The 25666-nt window shown below is 50.1% G+C and overlaps 1 protein-coding gene across 3 annotated transcripts in view; it reads left to right on the top strand.

The window, feature by feature from the left end:
- The window catches only part of IGDCC4 (immunoglobulin superfamily DCC subclass member 4), an 89171-nt gene that overhangs the window by 41770 nt on the left and 21735 nt on the right, over nucleotides 1-25666 (top strand). For 2 of the 3 annotated variants that reach the window (XM_062601719.1, XM_062601717.1), the window contains 8 exons: nucleotides 2059-2192; nucleotides 17603-17737; nucleotides 20195-20350; nucleotides 20880-21290; nucleotides 22011-22175; nucleotides 23251-23388; nucleotides 24777-24950; nucleotides 25351-25584. In XM_062601719.1, coding sequence (XP_062457703.1) covers nucleotides 2059-2192; nucleotides 17603-17737; nucleotides 20195-20350; nucleotides 20880-21290; nucleotides 22011-22175; nucleotides 23251-23388; nucleotides 24777-24950; nucleotides 25351-25584 — 1547 coding nt within the window. The remainder of the gene's footprint in view (nucleotides 1-2058; nucleotides 2193-17602; nucleotides 17738-20194; nucleotides 20351-20879; nucleotides 21291-22010; nucleotides 22176-23250; nucleotides 23389-24776; nucleotides 24951-25350; nucleotides 25585-25666) is intronic. The other variant, XM_062601718.1, reaches the window with a different exon arrangement.

Raw genomic sequence — 25666 nt, 5'->3', positions numbered from 1 at the left:
AGCCTTGCCTAGTGTTTGAAACGTGTTGCCATTAATTACAGCCTCAAATAGCAGATGCATGACTAAAATAAATATTATCGCAGTGGGAGGCTTTGCCTCCGCGGAGCTGAGAGGATGCAAATATTTGTTGTCTTTCTCCGGAGTCCTGATGAGGCATCCTGATGGGGGCTTTCTGTGCACCACCTCCTCTGAGGCCTCTGAAGCTTGAGGCTGAAGAAAGCCTGTGGAAGTAGGAGCAGCATGGCTTTGGGGATGTGGGGCAGTTGCCCTTTTGTACGTGGGGAGCTTCAGCAAGTGAGTGTGCATGAATCAGGCGGCGATTGTGCCAGTGTGGTGACTGGAGGAGCTCTGTCAGCTCTTCTGTTTCTTCATCAAGAAGTGATGAGCTCAGACTGCAGCAACTGAGGCCCAGGATAGGATCATAGAATCATAGAATCGTTAGGGTTGGAAAGGACCTTAAGGTCATCCAGTTCCACCCCCCCTGCCATGGGCAGGGACATCTCACACTAAAGCATGTCACCCAAGGCCTCGTCCAACCTGGCCTTGAACACTGCCAGGGATGGAGCATTCACAGCCTCCTGTTCTCCCTATAAGAATTTCCTCCTTATATCCAACCTAAACTTCCCCTGTTTAAGTTTTAACCCGTTACCCCTTGTCCTGTCACCACAGTCCCTAATGAAGAGTCCCTCCCCAGCATCCCTATAGGCCCCCTTCAGATACTGGAAGGCTGCTATGAGGTCTCCACGCAGCCTTCTCTTCTCCAGACTGAACAGCCCCAACATTCTCAGCCTAAGACTTTTGCAGCAGGGATGTTTGGAACAGCTTAGGGCAGGGGAGGGTTTTCCACTCTTGGAGATTGCGGCTAAATGTCTGCAGGAGCAGGAGTGCTGTTGGTGACCATGGCTTGAATACAGGGTGAGTGATATCTTAAGGTCCTCCTGGCTTCTTGACCCTTGCTGGTGGCACTCCAGCTGCAAAGCACCACAGTTTTACTTACCAGGTTCACTTCCTGACATCTCTGTGGATGGAAGGACTTGTGCTGGTGGTTATAGCTTGTCTTTGTGCTGTTTCCATGGAATAGCTGCTATCCCTCCCCTTAACAATTGCCTTTGAATATGTCCTCTTCGTAATGAAGACTGATAACCCAGAGCTGCCTGTCAAAGCTCGGCAGCTCTGTTTATAAAGGCATGCAATTAAAAATGGATCTCATATATAATTAAATAGGATCACGTAGGCTTTGCGCCTTGCATTCAAGAATAAAGAGGCTGCCATCTAGGAATCCAGGCAGAAAATGGAGATGCTGACAGCCAGCTCCTACTTTTATGCTAATTGCTAATCATCTGCTTTGTTCAGTATAATGCAGCAAGGAATTGTGTTCACGTTGAGAGCCATGTAGCCATTTTGCTCCATGGAAGTGTTGCCCAGTAGCACCCCATGGGCAAACGAGGGGGATGCTGAATGCCCAGCTCTAAGGTTGTCAGCTTGTGAAAGCCAGAAACTCGTGGAAGAGCAGAAGGAACCACACAACCCAGGAATGGTGCAGCTTCAGGTGGCTGTGTCCTGGCTGCTTTGGGCTGTGGAGGTGCAGCTGTGTATGTACTTGAGGTGCAGCAGGGAAATGATGATGTTCAGACTTCTCTGCAGTGGGTTTTTAATCTGGTTACCAAACCTTTGTGAAAAGCAAGTGGTGAAACTGGCTGTAGTGTGTGCAGAGACACTTGGAGTCATCTACAGATCTGTACGTAGAAATGTGCATGTGTGTATGTAGCTGTTTTGTACTATACAGTTTGTATCAGCCAAGCTGAGTTAGTCTGGTCTCCCAAAAGCAGATCCAGTGTTGTGAAGACTCCATGGTGACAGATTGGTCTGTACCTGCTGCTGCTTTTTAAGGACCATCAGTTGGGTTGCTCAAAGGTGTCTTGGTCCCATTCTCTGTGGGTACCAGGACCTGCACATGATACATTTGCAGGGTAAAAGGAAGGGATAAGGGGGCTTTGAGTTGATGAGTAGCTCAGGTAAGACATAGCCTGTCTCACACTCTCCCTTTTGGTCACTCAGGTTTATAACTCTTCCAAATGGTGTCCTCCAAATCGTGGATGTGCAGGAGAGTGATGCTGGGACTTACCACTGCGTGGCAACCAATGCCGCCCGAAAACGCTACAGCAGTGCTGCAGTCCTCAGTGTTCTCAAAGGTAAGTGCAGCAGGAGCATGTTGGGCTAGGCACATCTGCCAGATAACCACTGTGTGCGATGGCAAGCTGAGCTGAAACACCAGTGGCAGTCCCTCCTGCTGGTGTGGCTCTGCACGTTTGGTTAAAACTTGCAGAGAAGGCATTTTACTGAAGATTTCTCTTTACTCTGGTGGGATGAGCAGGCTGGGGTGGGAGGTGTTGCCACCGGGACTCACAGCTGGCTGCTGTGCCAAGCCACAGGACTCAGCAGCCAACAGCAGTCGTGGGGATGTTTCTCTTTGTGCCCAAGAATTCTCTTTCGCAGGTGGATTCTAACAGCCATTTCATTTTAACAGCCCTGAACTCCTTTATGCTCTGGGGCTCTTAGAAGGGGCCAGGCACCCTGTTTGCATCTTGAAGTGCAGTGGTGTTTTGATCTTATCTCCAGTGGCCTTGGATGGCAGGACAAGTGAAGGCTGGCAGGGAAATAGGAAGGTGCTTGCCCGAGCTAGCAAAAGAAATAGTTGGAGGCTGGAGCAGTTGGCAGGGCTTTGTCTACCCTGGGTTGCCTAGCAGGCTCCAGAGGAGGTGAAGCACAGTGACATCCAGCTTGTGTTCTGTGTCCATATTGCTGGTACTTTGCTGAGATGTTGGGTAGGCTCCAGAGAACTTGTTGTGGTATTTGAGAGCAGCCTCAGCTGGGGTTTCTTCTGCTGACACAGACCATTGGAGCAAGGCTTTGGATGTGAGCTGCCTTTTGCCTCCCGATCTGGGCCTCAGTCTCTGTGTGCATTTTTCTTTGTACACCGAGAGTGCAGTGGGCAAGTCTGGACATGAGAACGTAGCTGAGAGCCTAAGTGCAGTGGGGACTCCAGACTCCAGCATCCTTCCCAGCACGCCTGGCTGCCTCCCAGGGTTGTATAATCCCAGTCCTGCAAGTGGGCAGACTCCCCAGGGCTGGGAGTGTGGCTGAGCTGGCCCTTCACTCAGGCCACGTCTGTCTCCTGTGCCGATCCCAGTATGTTCTGTAGGCAGCTTTAACCTTGAAAGCTCTGAAATCCTTCCCAGCCCCTTTTGTCTTTGTTTAGGATCGTGTTGCTTGGCATTCTGCTACCAGTGTATTTTCACAGAGATGGCTTTGCTGTTCATCCATCAGCAGGGAGTGTAATTAAGTGTGGAGCCTGAGAACACACCTCTGATCAATGGATTGTGTCTTGGAGGTAATCTGTGTGGAATCTGCACAGAATCTGAGCAGTTGAACACCCTGTATCTAATTGCCAGCCCCTGCCAGATCCTCTGTGTGCTTAATGAGGCACAAGGCGACAGGAGCACTGCTATGGGCAGTTCCACAGTGCAGAGGCAGCTCCCTGGTTGGGTCTGCTTTGCTATTGATGAGTAATATTGATCAAGCTACAAAGGTGAATATGCTGTCCTTGGCATCATAACTCGTTCTGCATAATTGTATCTTGTAACTCTGCAATGTTTAATCTGCTTTGCAAATGGAGGCAATGGAAGAGGTTAAATGGGAAGCGTTCCTTCTGGAGCACCAGCCGGCCCGAGCAGATTTCTGCCTGGAGTTCTCACCCAAATCTCGCTTCTGCAGCACCACACCACCCGCTGGCTGCAAAAACAAATATGTGAGGTTGAGTTTTTCACCAGATTGAGCAGATAGTGATGAAAAACATGCCTGTTAAATCTCCGGGGCTTTTTATAATTGGGGAAAAGTATCTCTGAGACAGATGGGAAACTGCAGTGACCTGTGCAGGCTGCAAACTCCTCCAAGAGTGACTGGCATGGTATTGATCCTGTTTTGTTTCAGCACTTCGCCATCGAAGGCATGTTTTTGGATGACTGGCCTGGCTTGAGGAGTCTTTCCCTCCGTGTTCAGTAGCAGCTGATAGCAGTGGACTGGAGTGAACTGGTCAGGCAGAATTCCTTTGCCAGTTGTAAAATATAAAACCAAACTAAACCAAACCAATTCCAGGAGGGAAAAAAACATCCAAACCAGAAGAAACAATAACCTGAAATACAGCTATTTAGTGTTGTTAACTTGGGAATCCCACGTGCCTGCAGACAGGAGCAAGTAAACTACATTTCCCCACTTGCTAATGGCTAGTGAGTGATTTGCACTGAGGTAAGATGGGAGTCCCAGTCTTTCAGTCCCACTGTGGTGCCAAGGCCTCTGGAAGAGGTTTGTGCTGGGAATTGTTCCACCTCCCCTATTAAAGGCTTTTTCTCAGTAGGGGCAGCAATTAGCACGACCCCCTTCTGGCATATTTTCATGGTCTGAAACCCCCAAAGTGTTTCCCTTGTCGGTGTGACTTCCCCATTACATGGGGGCTCCGTGTTGTGTGCCAGAGGCTGGACCCACGTTGGCCTTACTCAGGGCCGAGCGCAGCGGTGCCTGATCGGGCTGTAAGTGCTGCAGATGTTTCAGCTGTGCAGACTTCATGGTGCAAATTTCCAGACCTTCCCTTGGGAAGTGGTATTTTGAGCTGGAAGGAAAGAGAGCAGACAGGACAGCGGGATGCAGTCCTGCAGCCCTGAAACAGAGCCTGCTCTGAAGTAGGGGGAGCTTGGGATTTTCCCTTTGGATCTCCACTGCTCCCCGGTGGATGGAGCGCCAAACACATGTGGCAGCTCCGTCCCTTTGCCCCTCACCTGGACACATGATGAATGAACACTGCAGCCCTGCTGTGCTCTCTGCCAAAAAGGGCATTAGGAGCTGGCTGCAGGATGCTTTTCCCAGGCGCTCTGTCTGCGTGTGCTGCCTTTCCTTGGGGTCAGCTGTCAGCGGGGCTGTGTCCTGTCTCTTGTAGCTCCTTTCTCTGGAAGCAGGCTCTGGAGTCGCACTCTGAAGTCACTTATAAAGAGTTAATTCCCTGCGTGTCCTGCTCGTGATCCCACCTCCTTGACATGCCCAAGGAAGTGTCACTGTGCTTCATAAAGCAGCTCTCAAAGAGGAGTAGCAGAAAAGCTGGTGGAACATGACATTGTGTAGTCTCAGCAGGTCACTTTGCCTATCACTTCGCTTCTCCCCCCCATGTCATGCACACGCTTGCTGTTTGTGTGTTTTCTTGGGGATAATGACTACTTCTTGCTGTGGGTTTGCTCTGCAATTGGTACAAATGTGACTTGCATCCCCAGTGCAGCACAAATAACTATCAGAGCCTGTGCTGTTGCTAGCACAGTGCTTTATTGCAAGGACTTCATCCATTCTGTTTTTAAATGACACAAGGAGTGTTGCTCTCTGTAACTCCCACACCATCTTCCACACTGAATGGATATTGGGATCTCTCTTCTTCATAGCTAACCCAAACTTCACTTTCCTGCAGCTCATCTATTGGTCTTAGTTGCATGTTCCATATGGTGCAATAAGTGCAGGACTGGGGACAGCAGATGAGGGTGATGGGTGTAGATAGAGCAGGGCTGAGGTCTGGGCTGGGCATGCCGCTGAAGAGCCTTCCAGCAGATGAGCATGTCCCCAGTGAGTTGGGATTTAGTAGTGTGTTATTAGAGATGACACTGCGAGATTGCCGTTGGCAGAACATCATTTACGTTGACAGTTGTAGCAGCTTGCTGCAGCAGTGTCCCAGGAAATGTATTTTTCAGCCAAATATTTGTATGAAATATGATAACAGGGACAGAGCTTGGAGGCAGCTGAAACACCTTCACATTTTTTGTTCTTCTGTTGTTCTTGTAGCAGTGCTTGCAGGTACCAAGGGAGAGCCTGGCTCTGGGTGCTGGCACCTGGGTGAGTCCTGCCCTGAAGGGCTCTAGGACAGTACAGCTATTAAATGGGATGAGCTCTGGGGATGGAGGAGAAGGTGGTGATGAAGTGAGCAGCACTCGCAGTTGGCCACCACCTCATAGAAACAGACGTGCTGTTACCACAAGTGGATTTTCAGTCCCTGCATGTGTGAATGACGTGCTGGATGCTGGGCTGGCACTCAGCCTGAGCCCTGATGACATGTGCTCTGCTCCCCTTGCAGCTCTGAACACAGTACCATGTCCCTTCTAGGGACAGAGGAGTTCAGATTCGAGTCGGTGCTGCTGTGGTCTGACCTCCCTGGCCGCAGCTGGGTGTTGATCCCATTGTGTGTGCTGCCACTGATGGAGAAGGGCAGTGTTAACCAGAGTGAGATGGTGGTCTTCCTCCAGCAAGAACCCATGGGGAAGAGCTATCCACAGCTGTGTTTGTGGGCACAGAATACAGCTTAAGGCTGTGCTTCTGAGAGGCAAAAGGGTCATGGAGATGCGTAGGGTGAGAAGACATGGGGTGGGATGAAGCAGCTCTATTTTTGCTGTGAGTTGTTGTGTGATGCTTCACCTCTGGAGAAGAAGGTTCCAGCCTGCAATTCCTATGTCCCTGTTCCTTGTGCCTCTTCTGCTGGGCACAGACTTCTATCACTTTTCCCTCTCTTAGCATCTGTTTTTCTTTGCCCTCTGGTCTCTTGCTTTACTAGCTTAACTAGTTAACCAGGGAACTGCTCTCCACTTGACATCCCGAAAGCTCAGCCATGAGGACTCTGTTGATGTGTGTTTCTGAAGCTTGTTGTCTCAAGTCTCTGGTATGTGAAGCTGTTTTCATACTGTATCTGCTAGATTGTGTGAAGTGCTCCTGATCCTCCTCTGTGGCAGAGGGTGCAAAGCAGACCCCTGAGTGTGACTTTGGAGGATGGCAAGATCAAGGAGGAGATACACAGCATTTTTAACTTAATAAATAGATATTTAAAGCTACAAGTGTCCTTCTGCCTAACAGAAGCTGTAAAATTCCCTTTTCTGAGTCAACCACTGGAGGTTTCAAGCATGCATGGAACAAGATTGAGAGCACAGAGCTTGGGTGAAATGTGTGAAGGACTGGTGCAGACACGCGTCAGGCACCCACCCAAGCACACAGCTCTGGGCTGGGCTGGAGTTCGTGTGGGGCCAGCATCACAGCAGGGAAAGCTGCTGTAGCTCAAGTGTCACAGCCTGTTCCCGGGAGCCGGAGGGGGAGGTTGAGCTCAGCTGTCTCTGAAGTTCGGTGGGGCTATGATCTGCCATGCTCCTGACAGCTCAGCAGCCTGCGGTGACAGAGGGTTTGATACACAATTCAGAGCCCTCACCTCCCATTAAGCAGAACAGCCAAGCCCGGGGTTGGCACTGAAGTGAGTGGCAACAGAGGTGTCACGGATAATAGAGCAGAACAAGGGCTGGGAATAGGTGAGCTGTTTCCAGGCCCTCAGGGAAACTGGTCTCTCCCATGGCTGTGCTTGATGTTTGGAGCTGTCAGATATGGCCAGGCTCATGTGTTACAGGTAGCTCTTCCTCCGACTCCTGAAAGCTGGGGATGGTTTGCAGTCCTCCAGTGTTCTCCACCTGCAGGTTTTAGTAATCCAAGTCTGCTGCACTTCTGAGGCTTCCTGAAGTAAGAGCTGGCACTTGATAAGGCTTGAGCTGAGGCAGGTTTAAGCAGTAGGCTCCATTCAGCTCTCCTCTGAGAGTCTTTTGGTGGTGGTGTAACGCAGTGGTGCAGCAGCACATCTGCACTACGAAGATCACACCTGGCCTTCCTGGAGGGTATTGAACAGGCTGTGCCAGCATGGTGAGGCTGAAGGGAACTAAGAATAGGGATCAGAATCACGTCAGCAGCTTGCAATGGGCTGTGGGACACAAGGTTCATGTGGTTGGGGTCCTCATGGCGCTTGTTAATTATTAATCGCCTGTGTTACAGCAGCTCTCTGAGGTCGAGGGGGAGCAGTGCCCTGCAGCACTTCCAGCATCCTAACAGCTGGAGTGAAGATGTTGCAAGTGTCCGGAGGCACGGCAGACACGGTCCTGTTGCTTCAGACATGGGACACACATGGAGGAGCTTTGTCCTTGGGTCTCAGACCCACCAGAGAATCTTAGGTGGGGCTAAGGAGCAAAAATGGGGTGAGTTGGCCCAGGGGGAGGCTGAATCAGGAGCTGAACTGTGCTGTTCTGAGCCCTTCCTTGGATATCCCGGGTGCCAGGCATTGCTCAGGACACAGCTGGGAGTTTGCCTGAGGTAACTGGGATATGCTCTTGCCCAGCTCTGTTTCCAGTGCAGCCTAAGGGCAATGCCACATGGTTTATGAGAAGCATTAGAGAGAAGAAGGATGGGATAAGGAGAGGCAGGTGGTGTTGCCAAACACTGTGTCTTCAGGCACTGCCTTAGATTGGGGCTCTCTATGGCACTCAGCAAGAGTCCAGCCAAAGGGCTTTGACAGAATCCATGGCTATCACTAATGATCTTTCCCCATGGAAAACCAGCTTTCCTTCCAGACTTTTCCTAGAAAAACAGATTTGCATTGTCCTGAGTTAATGCAGATGCATCCATCTGCTTTTAATTCTTCCTTCCAAGTTGGCAGTCTTTGTTTGCTGCCAGACTGTGTTACTGCAGGCTCCTAGCATGTTGTATATTTGAAGTGTAGCTTGCAGGAAGCATTCTGCATACCTGGCATCAGGGAGAGCACACCGAGAGGTGGCTTCCCATAATGTTTCTCTTGTCAAAGCTGTTCATGACAGTAATGTGAAGGGCCACCTCTGGCAGATGGCATGGGGCAGAGCACGAGCCCTGGGTGCAAAGAGGGCAGGTTGTGTCCTTCCGCACAGCCCAGGGCCTCCAGCCTGTTCCCTCTCTGCTGTCACTGCTGTACGTGAATTGCAAATAGATCTGATGTGGCAAATAAATCTGAATTGCAAATAGAGCTGATGAAATAGGTGTCAGCCCCTGGGAAGCATCAGCCTCTCAGCACAAGGAGGAAGTTACTGGAGCGAAATGGCTCCAGTCACAGCGACAAGGTGAGTTGACTGAGTGAGGAGGAGTTTCAGGGCTTCTGACCTGGGAGGCAGAAGGGTCTTCTGCTGACCGTGTCTCTGTGTCATTTCTGTGCCAGAGGTGACAGCATTTTTACCTGCCTCACAGCCTTTTTTTCTCCTCCATCATCCTACAGGGTGATGTGCTGGCCTAGCAAAATGAAGAGAGAGCTGCTGCAATGATGGTTAAACAAGTTTGGGAATGTTCCCACTGAATCCCAGGGGCTGGCAAGCTTGGGTCCCCAGGGTCATTTGGTGTTCACTGATTTGGGCAGGGGGGGATGTCTATATTTAAATCTCTGATACTGTGGCTTTTGTTAAGGGTCTTGTGATGCTTTCTGGCTATTACTTTACAATATCAGTCTTGTCAGCCGTGGAACATGCCTGGGGTAGTGTGGTGGTTCCTGTTGCAGTGATTACTGCAAAACATCATCCCCTTGCAGCCCTTGTCTTTCTTGTCCTTGTTTCTGGCAGCTGCTGGGGAATGGCTGGGCTTGCAGTGCCTTAAGGGCTCAGTCTAGGTAATATAAGCTGTCCGGGTCTCGGAGTTAGGGCAGGGAGACTGCTCTGTCGTTGCCCGAACTTCTCTGTTGGCTTCTCACCTCATCTAGAGGCTTAGCTCCCACTGTACACTGAGTGGCTTTCTTCTAAGGAGTTTAAGATCACTGAACATGTGCTAGGAATGGTTAAAGGCTTAATAATTGATAGTTATTATCTAAAATGTTGGCATTATTAATGCTGCTCCAACACGGTCCTCAATATCCACTGTGCCCCAGGCTCGTTTCCTATTCCCTCTGCTGCATTCCAGCACGTGCTCTGCTTCTTTTGCCTCTCGGAACCCCCCTGCGACCTATCTTCAGGCTTTTGAGGGTCCAGATCCATGGCCTGAGGTCTCCAACCCTTTGCCAACTTGGGGCCTGTGGCGGAAAACCAGAGGAGCCCCAGTCCTCACGAGCAGCAGCAGCTCTTTGTGCAGGGGGGCTGCGGCTCCTCCTGTTTATTTTGCCTGGCTCCCACTCGGATCGGCACAAACGCTTCCAAGCGCTCGCTGGGGAAGCGAGCAGGAATCCCTCGTGCAGTCTGGCTGGCTCCCGGCCCTCTTGGCGTGAGGAAGAGCAGTTGCAAATGCGTGTACGCAAACAGAGAGCCGATGCTGGCAGCTTTGCAGGAGGTGGAGCGGTGGGCAAAGCACGCTCCGACTGCTCGGCAGCAGAGCTCCACGTACCCTGGACATGTACAAGGCTGTGTCCTGAAGGATCAATGGTTTAGGGGTGGGAGAAGAGCCTTCCCCCCCGCCCCTCCCAAAAATCCAAGGCAATTCCTGGAAACCTGCTGCTGCTCTGCCTCTTTCGGGGCTTCTGGTTACAGATAGTTCAGGGTGTCCACTTGTGGCTGAGCGAGCACATGAAAGGGTTTAATTTCTGGGCTCAGATCTGTCAGCTGTATAAGGAAGTTGAGGGGAATGAAAGAGCAGTTCCTGATGGCCCCTCTGCCTGTCTGGACTGGGATCCATGTGCTCCCCAGGCTTCCAGACACAGGACACGGAGCTGGGGAAATACTTCAGCAGGCTGTTTCTCAAGGCGAGTGGAAAGCAGTTCTTAAGAGCAGCCCCTCCTGCCACACTCGGTGTGTAACTGACCCCAGAAGCTGTGGTGGTGCTGGTGTGAGGAGTGTGCCCAGGCAGAAATGAACACTCTTCTTCCAAACTCATTAATCCTTCTCTTTTTTTCCCCCCTTTCTTTGTTTTAAATCACAGAAGTGTATTTCATCTGTTAAATTCTCCATTTAGTATGTACCTCTATGCAGACATTAAAGGAGCAGGTTTTGTGCCTGCTATTAGAAGTACAGGTTGCCCCGTGTATTTAGGGATGTTTGCTGACTTCTTTATTAGGAATCCTGTGATAGTAATTTGAGTTACAAGTGGTGTATGTGGACGCCTTTTAATGGTGCTAAGAAAGTGATGGAACTTCAGTGTTTTAATCATTTATGCATGTTTCTTTGTATGCTGCTTTAAAGATGACAAATGACGTGTAGCTGTTCTGCTGCAGCACTAACTTAGTAGGAAGAGAAGCTCTGTTCCCATTCCAAAACATGGAGATAAATCTTCCCCTGTTCAGCTTTTCAGTGAAATGTTTGCATTGGCAAATGTGTAACTGCTTACAGAATGTTTTGACATATGAGGTAAAAAGACAATCTAAAACAAAGACAATACAAAACTGATTTACAGAGCTCATGTATGCTATTGGGGAGTAAAAACCAACCCTGTTACCCCCATACAGCGTCACTTGTGCAATAAAAGCCAGGTTCCTTTTCAGCCTCCCTTCCAAGCTGAGTCCAGTGTTGACCCAGGCACACTGTAGCTGCCTGAAAAGTGAAAGAGCATTCTGCTGATAGAGGCTGTGAAACAAGGGCTCATCCTCTGCAGAGGAGTTTACAAAGCTGAGAACCATCAGAGCAGCACCAAATGTTTAGTGAATTGAGTCCAAAATCTCATAACTAGAAGTCATCCCTCCGCAGCTTCAGTGATGGATGAAAACAGAACTTGGATCCAAACTGCTGCAGGGACCAGTATAGCAAAGGTGGAAGAAAAGCCCAGAAAAGCAAATGGTAAAAGGCTGTGTGGTTGCCAGAGCTGTGTTTGGGAAGAAGAGGAGACAATGTGTAACTTGTGGTGCTTTGGGGATGCCTGAGTTGTTGGGTGTCAGAAGGGCAGCACTCAGCATCTCTCGCCACTTGTGAAAGTCACTGGTGCTGGTCCTCTCTTGGCTGCTTTGCTTTCCTGTTTGCGTTGCTGCGGTCAGATGAGAGCAGTTACAACAGAAGAAATGCTTGTTGCTAGGCAGGCTCAGGTTTGAGAGCTGACATAGTTTATATTGCCCCCAAAGCAGGTATTGCCATAGTGTTAGGATACAGCCGGGCAAGTGTCTTCATAGAGACTTTACATGCCGGTTATCGTAGCCCAGAAGGAGGAATACACTGCAGAGGAATTGCCAGGAAAGTGGAAAGGAAGGAGGAAGGCAGGTGTGGAGGATGCCTTATCTCCTCTGTGGCTGCTGTCAGCGTTCTCCCTCAGCAGTCCAGGAGGTCTGCGGTTTGTCAGAGACAAGGAAGAGAGCTCGGGAGCGGGACATGCTCTGCAAACACAGTGCCTGCATTTTTGAAGGTGTGTGCTCTGCAATGGGTAATTTGCTCCTTTATTGTCTGCAGAATAACAGCAGTGACAGCATTGACTTTCCTTAATGAACAGCTGCTCAGTGCTAGCATCTATTCCCGGAGGAGGCTCGCAGGGATGAATAAGGTTTCATGCTCCTCCTCCAGAGAGGGTGAGAAAGTTCACAGAACACAAGATTGTGGCTTGATTGTTGGGTATCTCCGACTCCTGAACTGCTGACAGCTGAGAGTTGAATGTGTCACCATGCAAGTCATGTTTCACCTTCCAGCACTTTCGCTGAGGCAGGGTGTTTATGGAGTCGGGAGAGAGGTGTTAGTTCCCATCCAAGAAGTCACCCTCTTGTCACTGCCAGCGACCATCACAAATTGGCTGAACAAACCCCACTTTCCTCCTGTTGCACTGCCTCATTCTTTGCTGATGCTCTGCACTAACAAGACAGGGAGGCAGGAGGGGATGGCTGATGAATTATGGATGCTGTAGAGGCAGAGCCACATTGTAAACTCTTAGAGTTTGAAATCACTCGTGTATGTTATAGCTCAGGCTATCACTTCAAAGAAACAGTTTGAGCTTTGTCCCAAGCCTCCTTCCAAATCCTTGCTTAAAGCTCCCCTGTCATCCAAGAGCTGTGTTTAGCACCCTACAGCTTTGTTTCTTTCAGTAAAAGAGGGTAAAATTGGTCCATCTGATTCAGAAGGGCAAAGAGTCCACAAAGGTGACAGCAAGTTTTAATATGAATCCATGGGTTGTTCCTCGGGCTGCGCAAAGGTTTTGCCTAGAGCAGCTTTGCTACTTGGAGAGACAAAACAAAGCAGAGGGGGAAGAAATCTCAAAGCCCAAGTTTTAAATAGCAGCACTGTGACAGCTTTTAATGCCACAGAACGGGCAGCATGGCGCAGGTGCATTCAGTGACCTGTTTTGTTCAGGCGCTCAAAGATGTTTTGGAAGCTGCAGCTCTTTTTTCCTTTGTGTTCTAACAATATTCCCTCTTGACCCAAACTTCTTGTAATGGCAGTGGAGGCAAAAAGAGAGAAGATGATGGTTTTACTCTTTGATGTTGGTTGGAATCCCTGTGTGGAGGTTTCCCTGGTTAGCTTAGTTCTTGGGAACTCTTCAAACCCAGTTCATAGCAGTTAACCTGTGGGCCATCCTGTCCAGCCAGCCTATTGAGATAGCAAGTGGGAAATGTACTCTAAAGAGGGCTCAGTTTAAAGAGGAGCTTGACTTGTAGACTTGCTTTGACAGACCCCCAGTGGAATACAAAGCTGGAGAGAAATGAGTTTGTGTGTGCAGGCAGTGTAAGGGGCATTCATCCATGCACACACGCAGGAATGCACTGGGAAAGCAAGCAGAGCTGTTGGGTTTTGTAATACAGTTTCAATAACCATGGCTGGACTTCGCGAACGAAGATTTGGGAGAGGCTTTACCCACGTTTACTGCAAGCACGCTGATGACTAAAAAGGCCCATGTGGGATAGGCAAATCCGGCTGCAAAAAGCACAGTGAAAGGTCTCCTTGGGTGGTATAGGTGGGGCACGAGTCTTTCTACGTTGTCTTCTCCTCGAGACTAGTTCTGTGTGAGTTCTCAAAGGAGACAACGGCCTGATGGAGCGACCTATGTCCTGAGCCGCCTGCATGCAGGGTTGGGTCTGCAGCTTCCAGTGCCCCTTATCTCCTGTCGCTGCAGGGCTTTGCAAGCGTGGGTAAACCCCTCGGGATGTTTTAGGTGAGGCACAGCGTGCACGGAACTGGCCTCACCCTTGAGGTTTATCTGCCAGGGCCTAGCGAGCTTGGACGGTGCCAGCAAAGTCCTCAGGTTATAGGTTTGATGAGTGTCCTCCTCTTAGATGGATGGCCTTACAGGGCTGAACGAGCTCCATCTGCCCGGGTTTGAAGTTAAGAGTCATCCTTCTCCTAGGATGGCTGCCCGAAGGCTGGTGAGCCCATCCTGCCCATGGACACACTTCGTCTGACCCTTCCATTGAGACGTGTCTGGCATGGGAGACCCTACCAAAGGCATGTGCCACCACCAGCATAGCTCCCAACCTCACAAGGGCACACAGGCTCTTTCCCCACAACAAGGGGGTGTCCGTGGAAGAGACAGTTTCAGTAATAATCAGCAGCAAACAGACTTCGGGGCTGGGATAAGGTGTTTTCCCAATAGCTTTCAAGGCTGAAGCCAGAGTTTTGTCTAGGGGAGAAGGAAGCAGAAATGGATGTTTGAGCTACAGATGCTTGTGGCTGTTACCGCTCTTGGTTGTCAGAGGAGCACTGAGTTTGACTGTCAGGAAGCCCTCATGCTAACTCTCTTTCTATCTTCTACAAGGTATGGAGCTGCTAAGTAGCTGGTTGGTGCAGAGCGCTTTGGGTCTTCAGGTCTGGTTTCTCCTGACTGGTTTTCTGGCCACCAGTGAGCTCCTGTTCTTTCCCTTCCAGAGCACCCACATTGCAGGATGGGCAGCACCAGAGGGAAGGGTGGCACATGGTGCTGCTGCAGGGCTATCGTGAGGTGCTGAAGCATTTCCTTGGTCCCTCCCCAGCCAGGAGAAGTCTGAGGCCCCAAGGAAAGGTGAAGCTATGGGCTGTGTCTTTACAGCAGCACTTCATGGTGGCTCTGCTATACCAGGAGGTTGCAGAGTTGGGCTGATGGCTCCTGGGGCTGTTTCAGAGTAAGGATTTGTGCAGCTCATAAAATCCCTCTCCTAGTGACTGACAGCACGACAAGGCAGCTGTCCGGGGACCGAGTGATGTGGAACAAGAGGCTTCACATGGAGTTTCTATAACCTGTAAAGTGCTTTTGCCAGCCAGCACCTGGGGCCATGCACCTGAATGCAACAGACAAGTGTTTAAGTCAGGTTTGAGGAGCTTTCTCTCTTCCTCTGCCCTAAGCATGGTAGAGAAAGCTGCTTGGAAATCTGGCAGGGAATATATTGCCATCTGGTCGGTGTTATTTTTTACTCTACGTTTATTTTTTCCCCCAGCACTGCAGAAAAGAACAGCTTCTTTTCTCCAGTGTCTTCCCAGCACTGTGGCCTTCCTGTAATGGCTGCTATAAAAGCCTTTTCCTTCTGGTGCTTTCTCAAGTGTTCCCTTCCAAATCCTGCCTGGAAAGCTCCTTCTCCTTGGTCTTTCTCTGATGTTGCCTCATCCCTCTCTGCTGTAGAGGTAAAGGGTAGAGGTCTCGTGTGCTGGGTAGCCTCACTCATCTGATCGGTTCCTGCCGGAGTCCCTGCACTCAGTTGTTTTGCAGGAGTGATGATTCCTCATGGATTGCTTTGTTGAACTGGAGCTGGAGTTAAAGGAAAGCTGTTGTTCCAGAGAGCTCTGGTCCTTCAGCTTACGTGCCTGTTGTGGAAGTTCTCGTGCCTGTTTTTGCATTAAGCCCATTTTCTGTCTCAGTAGTTCTCAAGCACGGCCTTGGTGCCGCAGTTAAGAGTGACCAGGACTTTGATCTGTTTGTCAATGAAGCTTCTGAATCCATAGGCTGATGTGGTTTCTTCTTGTTCCTCTTCTGTGCCCAAGTTGTTCTGCTGCGCCTGGACATGACGGTGGTGAGGCTGATGGTGTCTGTAGGTGTGAATGCTGTGAGCAGCTCATGTATGAGCGTAGCAAAGCCCTGGCCATGCTGGACACACAACAGGACATTGTACGTGCCTGTACACCCCAGGCCCTCTGTGTAGCACACTTGTTCCACTGGAAGGAGGATAGCTGGCTTGGCTTCCCCTTCGTGCCCCATGGCAGCTCCCATTGCTGGTGTTGCCCACGGCTGGGATTGCAGTTTAGTGGGGTCCAGCCGTTGCCCCAGTGAGGACCACCGGTGCTCCTTGGTCTCTGCTTCCATCTGCTGGACAAGCTCTGGCTCCTGCTCTCTCCTGTTTTCCCTTGGTGCCTCAGGGGTTTTGCTAGCTCCTTTTACACTGTGCTCATGTAATACTACGGATGGAAATCCCTTCCACACATGTATGGCCTGCAGGAATATTTCAGTGTTGGGCCAACTCTGTTTTGCAAGACTGCTGTGCTAGGGTTAACGGCAGCAAGTCTGGAGGTGGGCTGAGCACAAGGGTGCAGCAGTGTGTAACCTCCTGCCGTGCAGCAGGTCCGTGTGCTGAGGCCAGAGCTTCTCTGGTTTATATCACGAAGTCATGTATGGGTGAGTGTTGCTTGGATGCCACATGAATGCTCAGCATGGACCAGGCCAGAAGTGCAGCATTGCAGATGCCATCTCCAGAAGTGACCCCAGCAGATGGTAGAGGAAAGCATGTAAAACAACCTGGGCAGGGAGACTAATGTGCTTTGCTTGGACATCTCCCTCAGCATCTGACCTCAGTCGGGGGTGTGGAAACATCTTGGGCCGGGGACTGCATTGAGACCTTTGTATTTAAGAGTCCTTCATGGGTAAATGGGTCCTTCAGGAGCTTGCCTGAACTCGGGTTTTGAACTCTGTCGTATCTTAGGACACTGAGGTTGTACTGTGCAAAAAGGTTCTGCTATTATTTGTTTGAGACCTGCTGCCAACAACTTTCCTGCTAGATCATGGCAGCAGCCAGAGGAGGTCTAAGAAGTGCTTGTGACTCCTCTGCAGTTATTCCTCCTTTCATGAGGACAACAACAAAAGGGTCCCTCAGAGTTAGACAGGCTTGGGAGAGCTGGAAGAATGGGGTTGCTGGGTTGTTGAGGGTTAGGAACAGTCTCGTCCGCTCAAGAGGGCTCCGGTTTTCATCTGACAACAGGAATTTGGCTGCTGCAAAGGCATTTCCTTCACCTTCCCTTAACCCCTGCTCAGCAGTGGGCAGACACAGGCAAGAAGGTTCATTTCAAGCAAAAACCATCTCCATCTTATACTGAAGACATTGTGCTATGCAGCCTACAGATCTTCCTGCAAACACTGCTCAATTTACTGTTGGCTTGGGCTGTGCACTTTCTCCTCCAGCTGTGTAACAACTGGTTCAGTTTTCATGCCATCAGGTGAAGGCCTGGGCACAGGCTTGACTTCTCTTTGCTGCCATTTACAGTACAGCAGCTGGATGTTGGTATTTGTTTGACCAAGTTGCTAGATTGTTTCTGAGCTCTTACAATGCCTTGCCAAAGGGTTGTTTGTTGCTCTGGTTGAGGATAGCGGTGTCTTGTCTCATCTAATGAACAAAACATCCACTTAGCAACAGGTGGTGAAGGTGCTGGGTTGAAACTGTTAATTTTCCATGTGAAAATCCTGAGGCTAATTTTTACTAGGGCAAGCATGGTGAGAGTAAATCTTCAGGACACCTCTTGTCCATTTCTTTAGCAAAAATACTGTAGTCATGTCAAAGCAAGACCTGTTTTCCTCCTCCATCCCATTACCACACAGGAAACAACCCGTGGGGTGTCTGGGCTCCACATTCTCTGTTTTCCCAGGGACTTTGCAATTTGGAAGGACAGACTTTCCTTTTCCTTTTTGACTCCAGGCTCCCAGCCAGCAGGAGGAGATGTCACCATCATTGCTGCTCCTGAGAACACCACGGTGGTGGCTGGGGAGAGCGTGGTGATGGAGTGCATGGCGGCTGCTGATCCCACCCCCTTCGTCTCCTGGATACGACAGGGTGAGCATGAAGGACAGGGTCAAGTTTTTGTTGTCCAGAGGAACCTGTGGATACTTCATGTTTAAAAACATCTATCCAGAAGCTGGAGAATCTGTGGGACTGGAAGAACGCTTGTTACAGCGGTACCTAATGACACGGGTGGTGTCGCAGTGGAGGGTGTCCTTGCTAAACTGGAATTCCTAATTAAATCTAGAAGGTTACAAAGCATGCAGTTCACTTTAGAGTTGGTTGACCTGTGAAATATATGCAGCTCTAATGCCTGGATGCCTTTTGATCTAAATTAGTCATCCTTATTGTATGAGCTTGAGCAGTGAAGGTCATGAGACGGAGTCAGGTCTGTGGCACTCCTACACAGATGTAGAGGTTAGTGGAAATTCTGTGGATCCATCTTTGCATCAGAGAAATAACTTGGATGATCTTGCAGGATTATAAAACATGCTAAGGTTTTAATCCTTGCAGTGGCTGGGCACGCTGGAGGGGTTTTGTTCACAACCTTACTGTGGTCACATTGGTAATGGAGGGATTGAGCAGAAGCTCAGGTCTCATCAGAGCTGTACAGATGAGCCAGGCCGGCACACATTACCCAGGGCTGATAGCCTAAGTTAGGAGGAGGGTGCTAGTGTCACTTCGAGTGTCACATCCATCAGGTGTGTTTCAGGGGCTCTGCCTGAGGATGTTCTCAGCTCAGGAGTTGATTCTTCCCCATAAAAGGCTCTCAGTCATTTCCATAAATCTGGGTCGCTATTTAAGACTCCTCTCCCCTGTAACCATTTATTGTGGTTGGTCTTCAGCCCAGACTTCTCCACAGGCAAGGATTTTAGTGTATATAAAAACTTCCTCTTCCCCATAAAAAAAAAGGCTCAAAAATACCTCAGAGGATACAGCTTTGGATTAAATGTTCTGGCAGAAATGTTTCTGGTTTATCCTGTGCACTCCACTGTTCCAGCTACATGCTAGATCACTTAATCATTGCTTTGCTGGGAGCTGCTGATGCCTGTAGTAGAGTAGATATTGTTAATCATCACTATGAAAGTTTTTGAATGGGGAGGAAAAGGAGGAGGAAGGGTTGATGAAAGAGTTCCTATGAAAGAGTGCCTTGCATGCTTTAAAGTGGTGGCTTGGTCTCCCCTGTGCTTCCCGGTGTGGACTCTTCAATTAGAAAAGATGGATTAACAGTGTTAGCAGTTCTGTGTTATACAAGCATGTTTCTTTCCAAGGCTTCATTAAGGAGCAGGCTGGGTTACTGGGCGATTAGTCATGTAGGTAACACTGAGGACTGTACTGCCAGGTTGCCAGTTTGGCTCTTGCCAGCCGTGGTGGTGTCAGCTAATTGCTACCATCTGGAGCCAGGCTTTCAAACTGCTCCAGTGTAAAAGGGGTGCACAGATTTTCCCCTCCTCTAAGCGTGCAGCCACTGAACTGTGAAGCCATCTAAACACCCCCAAACTGTGCATGGAGGGGGCAGAGGATCTGATCTCAGCTGCATTCCCCGCTGATGGTGCTAAGTAGGTGCAGCTGCTCACAGTGAAGGTGGAGAGCTTGCTTCTGTCTGGATACAGGCTCAGCTGGATCTGTGAGAGGTAAAGGCAAGCCAGTCTGAGGTTTTGCTGTCTGAAAGACATCCATGCTATTGCAGGTGGAGAGGGACAAGGTCTGGTGTTGCACAGCTCTGCACAAACTGGCTGGATGTGCTAGAGCTGGCCATGGGTACCTGACCTCCCATCTAGTGCTGAGAATAAGCAGTGCCCAGCACCAGCCTTTGACATGCTGAGGAGCCCAGGGCTATCTGAAGTTGTAGAAGGATGGCTCATCTCCTGGCCAGGGAGCCAGAGCCAGCCTTTCCTCAGTCCCTACTCAGCAGTGCTGAGCATCTGGCCAGGAGAATGGGAAGACAGCAGCTCATGGCCCAAGGACCAGAGCCCCAAGGAGAACCAGGAGTCTTCCTGATACCCTGCAGATTGGGAGCCAAGGTGGGGGCAAAGAATGAATTGGGAAGCTCAGTAAATTTCGGATCATGTCTGGGACCCAGAGGAGGGAAGAACCCCTGAGCTGTTAGTGATTCAGTGCTCTTGCTGACATCTGCATTGACGTACACAGGGGTCATCAGGCAGATCCAGGAGCTTTTCCAAGATGTGTGTTAGCACAGCTTTTCCTTGAATGTGCTATTCCTAGGGGTTCTCATTGCAGGCACACCCTATGTATCGGAGACTATTTTGATCCAAAACAGAACAACCGGTTATTACAGGCTAAACTGAACCTTGGGCCAGTGTTGGCTTGGCTGGCTGATGCTTGATCAAACACTGAGGGGTGTCCCAGCAGGAAGCCTCCTCTGGGCTGGGGTTTGGGATCTGGGGGTCTCTCCATTCCCCAGCTGTGATCCTCGCTCCTCACAAGCCCTCATAAAGGGGGGGCCTCACTGGGGCTGCCTCCCACATTTGTGCACGTTTCTTCCTGCAGATGGAAAGCCTGTTTCCACGGATGTGATCGTGCTGGGCCGGACAAACCTCCTCATCCCTTCCAGCCAGCCCCATCACTCCGGGGTGTACGTCTGCCGTGCTAACAAACCCCAGACCAGGCAGTTCGTCACAGCCGCAGCTGAGCTCCGGGTCCTTGGTGAGTAGAGAGCAGGGTAAATGCTCCAGGTAGAAAGCCTGACCAGGTAGGTGTGGCTTACATGGACCAACATCCAGGAGGTCCCCAAGAACTTGTGACTGTGGCCTGTGCTGGGTAAGATGGGAGGCAGGTTAGAGCCAGGAGGCCCTGGGCTGGGCTAGCTCTCAGTGGGAGTGTCTCCTCTTTAATTTGGGGTTTAGTTCCTTGCATTTACTGAACCGTTTTATGCCTTATTCTTGTTCTCCAGGGTTCCCTCATGGAAATCTGTATCAGCAATTAACTTTCAGTATCGTGGAAGCCAGCAGGGAGAGCAGCCTAGGATCAGGGAACGCAGCACATGATTGATAGAGAATTTATTTTTCCTTTTGGACAGAGTCTAAATTAAGCCTCTAGAGTCTGCCTGGCAAATCCTATCTTGTAAGCAAAGCTGCTACTGAATAAAACATAGCACCGAGTGGGGAGGAGAAGGGATTTGCTTTGCTATCTTTTCCCCCTCCTTCCTGCGTTAATTTGTCCTCTCTCCTCCCAGCTACACCCAGCATCTCCCAGGCTCCTGAAACCATCTCACGCACCCGCGCCAGCACAGCCCGGTTTGTGTGCAAGGCAGAGGGGGAGCCAGCCCCAACCATCCAGTGGCTGAAGAACGGGGAGGCCATCCTGTCCAACGGGCGGGTGAAGGTGCAGAGCAGCGGGAGCCTCGTCATCAATCAGATCGGCCTGGAGGATGCCGGCTACTACCAGTGCGTGGCTGAGAACAGCCTGGGAATGGCTTGTGCCACTGCCAAGCTCTCGGTGATCGTGCGGGAGGGTTTGCCCAGCGCTCCCAAGAAAGTGTCAGCCGTGTCCCTCTCCAGCACCACGGTCCTTGTGTCCTGGGAGCGGCCAGAGTACAACAGCGAGCAGATCATCGGCTTCTCCTTACATTACCAGCGAGCTGTGGGTAGGTGTCATCTGCCTCTGCAGCACAGCTGTGGGGCAGGTACAAGGCGTAAGGCACAGGTTGACTTTCTCTCCCAGCTAGTAACAAGTGTGAGGCAATTCCAGTTAGTTTAGCCCTTTTCATTGCAGGTAGAGGCATTTTCTCTTGGAGTCAGTGTCCATCTGTGCCAGTGCCTGTGGATTAGCCAACATATATTAACCTGTTGACCAGCAGCAGCATGTCCATGTGGCTGAGTTGTCTGGATTCTGGAAGCTTCTATTGTTTACTTTTTCCTCCAACACATTGATTTTATATGCAAAAGGTGTGATTGTTAATGGAGATACTAAATAGCTACATTGTGCACAGGGGTATTCACTAAATTATTCACACCCAGAGTCTGAAGGGGGGTCTCTTGGGGTCTGTCTTCCCAAGCAGCCAGCAAGCCAATACTCTTGCTGAACTGTTGCCAGAGCTCCTCTGAAAATTAAGCTGGTAACATCAGTTGCCTTAGCATGAATTAAAGAACTTGAGACAAAAAGGAGATGCAAACATTGAAGCACTGAATGTTTCTGCCTGAAGAATTCACATAAGAAATGGAGTTTGTGCAGTTACTGGGGGAACTGGAGAAGATAGAGTGATTTTTAAGGTGGATTTTCACTATGGACCATGTGAGTTAAGTGGTGTTTCAAGGAGTGTCTTGGCAGCTCGCTGACCTGCTGATCAGTGTTTCCTTTGCTCTAGGAACAGATAATGTGGAATACCAGTTTGCTGTCAATAATGATACCACTGAGCTGCAAGTCAAGGACTTAGAACCCAATACCAACTATGTCTTCTACGTGGTTGCATATTCTCAGCTCGGAGCCAGCCGGACATCCTCTTCCATCATTGTTCAGACCCTGGAGGATGGTGAGTACTGGTGCCTAAAAAATGGTCTTGGCCTGTTTCATGGTGAGCATTGGATATGCTATGGAGAATTGTATCAGCTCCTAGAAACCTAAACTTGCTTGCTGCTCCTTCTTGTCAGAAGCCCTTTAAAAGCAACCCCAAACAACAAACCGAACCACACAAAAGCAAAGCACTCTGGTCTGATCATCAGCTTGGGTGATGAAGAGCATGAAAATGACCTAGCTGACAGTATGGCCCGTGAGAATCCTTCAGGAACTACAGTCAGCTCCTCTGGGCTTTCATCTAGCTAATGCAGTATTGCTCCAAACTTGACTCTGGGCCAGGCTTGATTTCAACTCGGGAGAAAGACATCTACTGCAATTTGTAGGGGTGGGAGCAGCCTGGAGGTTGGATCCCTTAAGAGCCAGTAGTTTGTGTTGATTTTACCACTTATCATGGAGCATTTTGCAAGCAGTAAGGGCAAAGTGCCAGAAGGACAGCAGCCCAGCAGGGGAGGATGTGTACAGCTTTCAACAGACTGCAGGACAGAGGCAAGGAGTGATGATTTTGGCAGACCTCATGCAAGCCCCTGCTATGCTGCAGGGTCCATTATGTGGTTTTAATACTCCTGACACAGTGAACTGCGTGGTCCCACATGTTTGTGTCTGAAGCCTGAAAAGCTGAGTTGAAAGCGTGAAAGCTGCTTGCAGCTTGCAGAGCTGTGATTCTTGAGGGAATGGGGATTCCCAGGCTGAAGTCTGGATCTTTGAGCCATTTCCTTTAGTGTCTCCTTCATGTTCCATAGGCTCATTAGCTGGTCTGTGCTAGCCTGCCCAGTTTGCAGTGCACATGGGGTCCCTGGGGAGCAGTGATGAGCCTGTTGGAGCTGAGCAGCCCACCATCTCTCCTCCCCAGACACCACACTGATGCTCTGAGCTGTTGAATAGCTGTGGGGTATTGGTTCCCCTTGGGCCAGAGAGCATGTTACCAGTGGCTGTGGCAGGGCCAGGACCAGGTAGTGGCCTCCAGCAAACTCCAAGAGGTGGCAGAGATGCGTTGTCCTGGTCTTTCCTGACTTCTCCTTGTTTCTACCCAGTTCCTAGTGCTGCCCCTCAGCTGTCCCTGTCGAGCATGACTCCTGGTGACATCCGTGTGACATGGCTGCCTCCCCCTCCAGAGCTGAGTAATGGCAAGATAACAAAGTACAAGATCGACTACTGCACCCTCAAGGAAGGTGAGGAAAACACTATTTAGGGGGTTGTGTATTCTGCAGCAGCAGTGTTAATGCTTGAGGGGAGGAGGGACAGAGGGACCCCTTCTTACTCAAGGGAGGAGAACAGCCCTCTCTTAGCCTTGCTCTGCTGGTGCTGTGCTACTTCACCCTACTGTGAGGTCTCTTCTGTGATCATGGAGGAGCCTGTGTCCGCAGGGGAATGGTCTGGTGCTTGAGTGTTTGTGCTGCCCCATGAATGTCTAACCCTTTGGTGCCATCTGCACTGTGTATTTTGGGAGAAAAGCTTTGTGCTGGTTGGGGCAGAAGGGTAAATGCATTTTATTCCTTTAAAAAGGAGTCTAATCAAAGTGATCCTTGTAGATAAAAAGCAAGTATCCTGGCCAGGCTGTGTTGTTCTGTTGTTGAGTTTTCTTTAGGTTTATACGTGTTGTCAGGCACTCTCTTCAGCAGGGATGGTAACATTTACCTGTGCTGGATGTGGCTGTTCCAATTCCATGAGGACTGGCTTTGCAAATCCTTCTGGGTATTTGCTTTTAAATGTGTCAAAGCTCTGCAGCTTGTCACTTCCCAGGGTCATGATTCTTACCAAGAGAAGGGTGGGGAGTGTGATGAAGTGCTGGATGTGCTCCCATGGGTTTGGTCAGGATTAGTAGTCTGTGCTGTGACTTCTGGCTCTTTGATTTTCACTCTGAGCCTGCATGTGGCTCTGTGGCATCATAAAACCTTGGAAATGTTTGCAGTGCAGGGCTCACGCTCAGCAATATGCTGTTGTGTAGCAGGGACGGTGCTCCCAGCTGACAACAGGTGAAGCTGCAAAGCAAGACCTTTGCATTCAGCAGACATGCAGTATGAATCTTCAGCAAGATCCATGAGTTGTTACAGTGAAAATCCCAAGCCATTCTCAGTTTAAATTTCCTGTTACCTCCCTTACGAACTCGGGTGGGCTGAAGAGGGAGATACAAAACCTCAGCCTGGCCTGAGTGGAGGTGTGAATTCTGCAGAGAGCAAGATTGCTGGACAGTTCTGGTTCAAGTTAAGGTGAGGATTTTAATACAGCAGTGAGAAGCACTGGAGTCAGCTACCATTGACAAGCACGTGTTCTGCCATCACATCGCCAGCAGCAAGGTTTCTGACAGCTCCCCTCCAGGCAGGCGCAGTGGTGCTGAAGGCAACGGGTAGATTTGAATGTGATGAAGGGAGTTGTCAGTCAGGATGTCAGCTCTGCCCAGTCTTCAGCTCTAGTTTGTCCTGGTGGCATGAGATTGCACAGGGCAAACCCAGCCCACGGCACACGGGCCTTGTGGGGGGAGTTGGGCTTTGTGGCTTCTTCTGAATTTCACTTTGAGTGGGAAAACTGTGTTTTCAGTGTGGTGTCCCCTTGGTTCCAGCAGATCAGGTAACCTCCATTGAAGTGGGTGGAAATGAGACACAAATCACCCTCTACTCGCTCCATCCCAACAAAGTGTACAAAGTGCGCATCGCGGCCAGCACCAGCGTGGGCTACGGGGCCCCTTCCGAGTGGACCCAGCACCGGACTCCTGACAGAGACAACCAGACACATGGTAGGAGGCTGGGTAATGCTTGGGATTTGGGGCAGGGTGTGCAGGACACTGGGGAACGTGAGACATAATCAGATACTTACTTTCATTAGGAATTACAGCTGCTGGTTTTGGTTAGAGCAAAGCACTGACCTTTATTGTTCTGTTCAGCGACCTCTGTATGTCTTGCTGCTTGCCTGGGTAGAGGGTCTTTCCTGCCTTCAGGTGCAGCTGTGAAAATTCTTAAGGAAGAAAGAAATCCTTCCTGGCCTTGGTGGTGAGGGAGAGGTGTGAGGAAGGGCTGACTGTGAACTGGAATACTTCCACTGCCTGGAGAGTGGTAAAGTTCACCACCAAGGCCAGTGGAGCAGGGAAATGGAGACAAGTGGCTGAATGTTTTTCTCTTGTCTCGTTCTTCTTCCAGTTCCATTTGCCCCAACAGAATTGAAAGTCCGAGCGAAGATGGAGTCTCTGCTGATAACATGGCAGCCCCCAGCCAACCATGCCCAGATATCTGGCTACAAGCTCTACTACCGAGAAGTGGGCCCAGAGGAGACCAGCGATGAAAACCCTCTGGATGGTGCTGAGGATGAGAGCTGGGATGTGGGACCCATAAAGCTAAAGAAGAAAGTGAAGCAGTACGAGCTGACTCACCTAGGTTAGCTGCTTCCTTCTCTTAGGAGTTGGTGTGGAAACCCAGGGTCTGTGTCTTGCACTTCATAGCAGTGCTTTGGGATGCT

The sequence above is a fragment of the Pezoporus occidentalis genome, unplaced genomic scaffold (genome assembly GCF_034315485.1).
Source record: "Pezoporus occidentalis ecotype Australia unplaced genomic scaffold, CSIRO_AGI_Poc_V1 ctg72, whole genome shotgun sequence".
Classification (NCBI taxonomy): Eukaryota; Metazoa; Chordata; class Aves; order Psittaciformes; family Psittacidae; genus Pezoporus; species Pezoporus occidentalis.
Note: the sequence above shows the minus strand (reverse complement) of the source record. Positions and strands in the feature narration are given on the sequence as shown.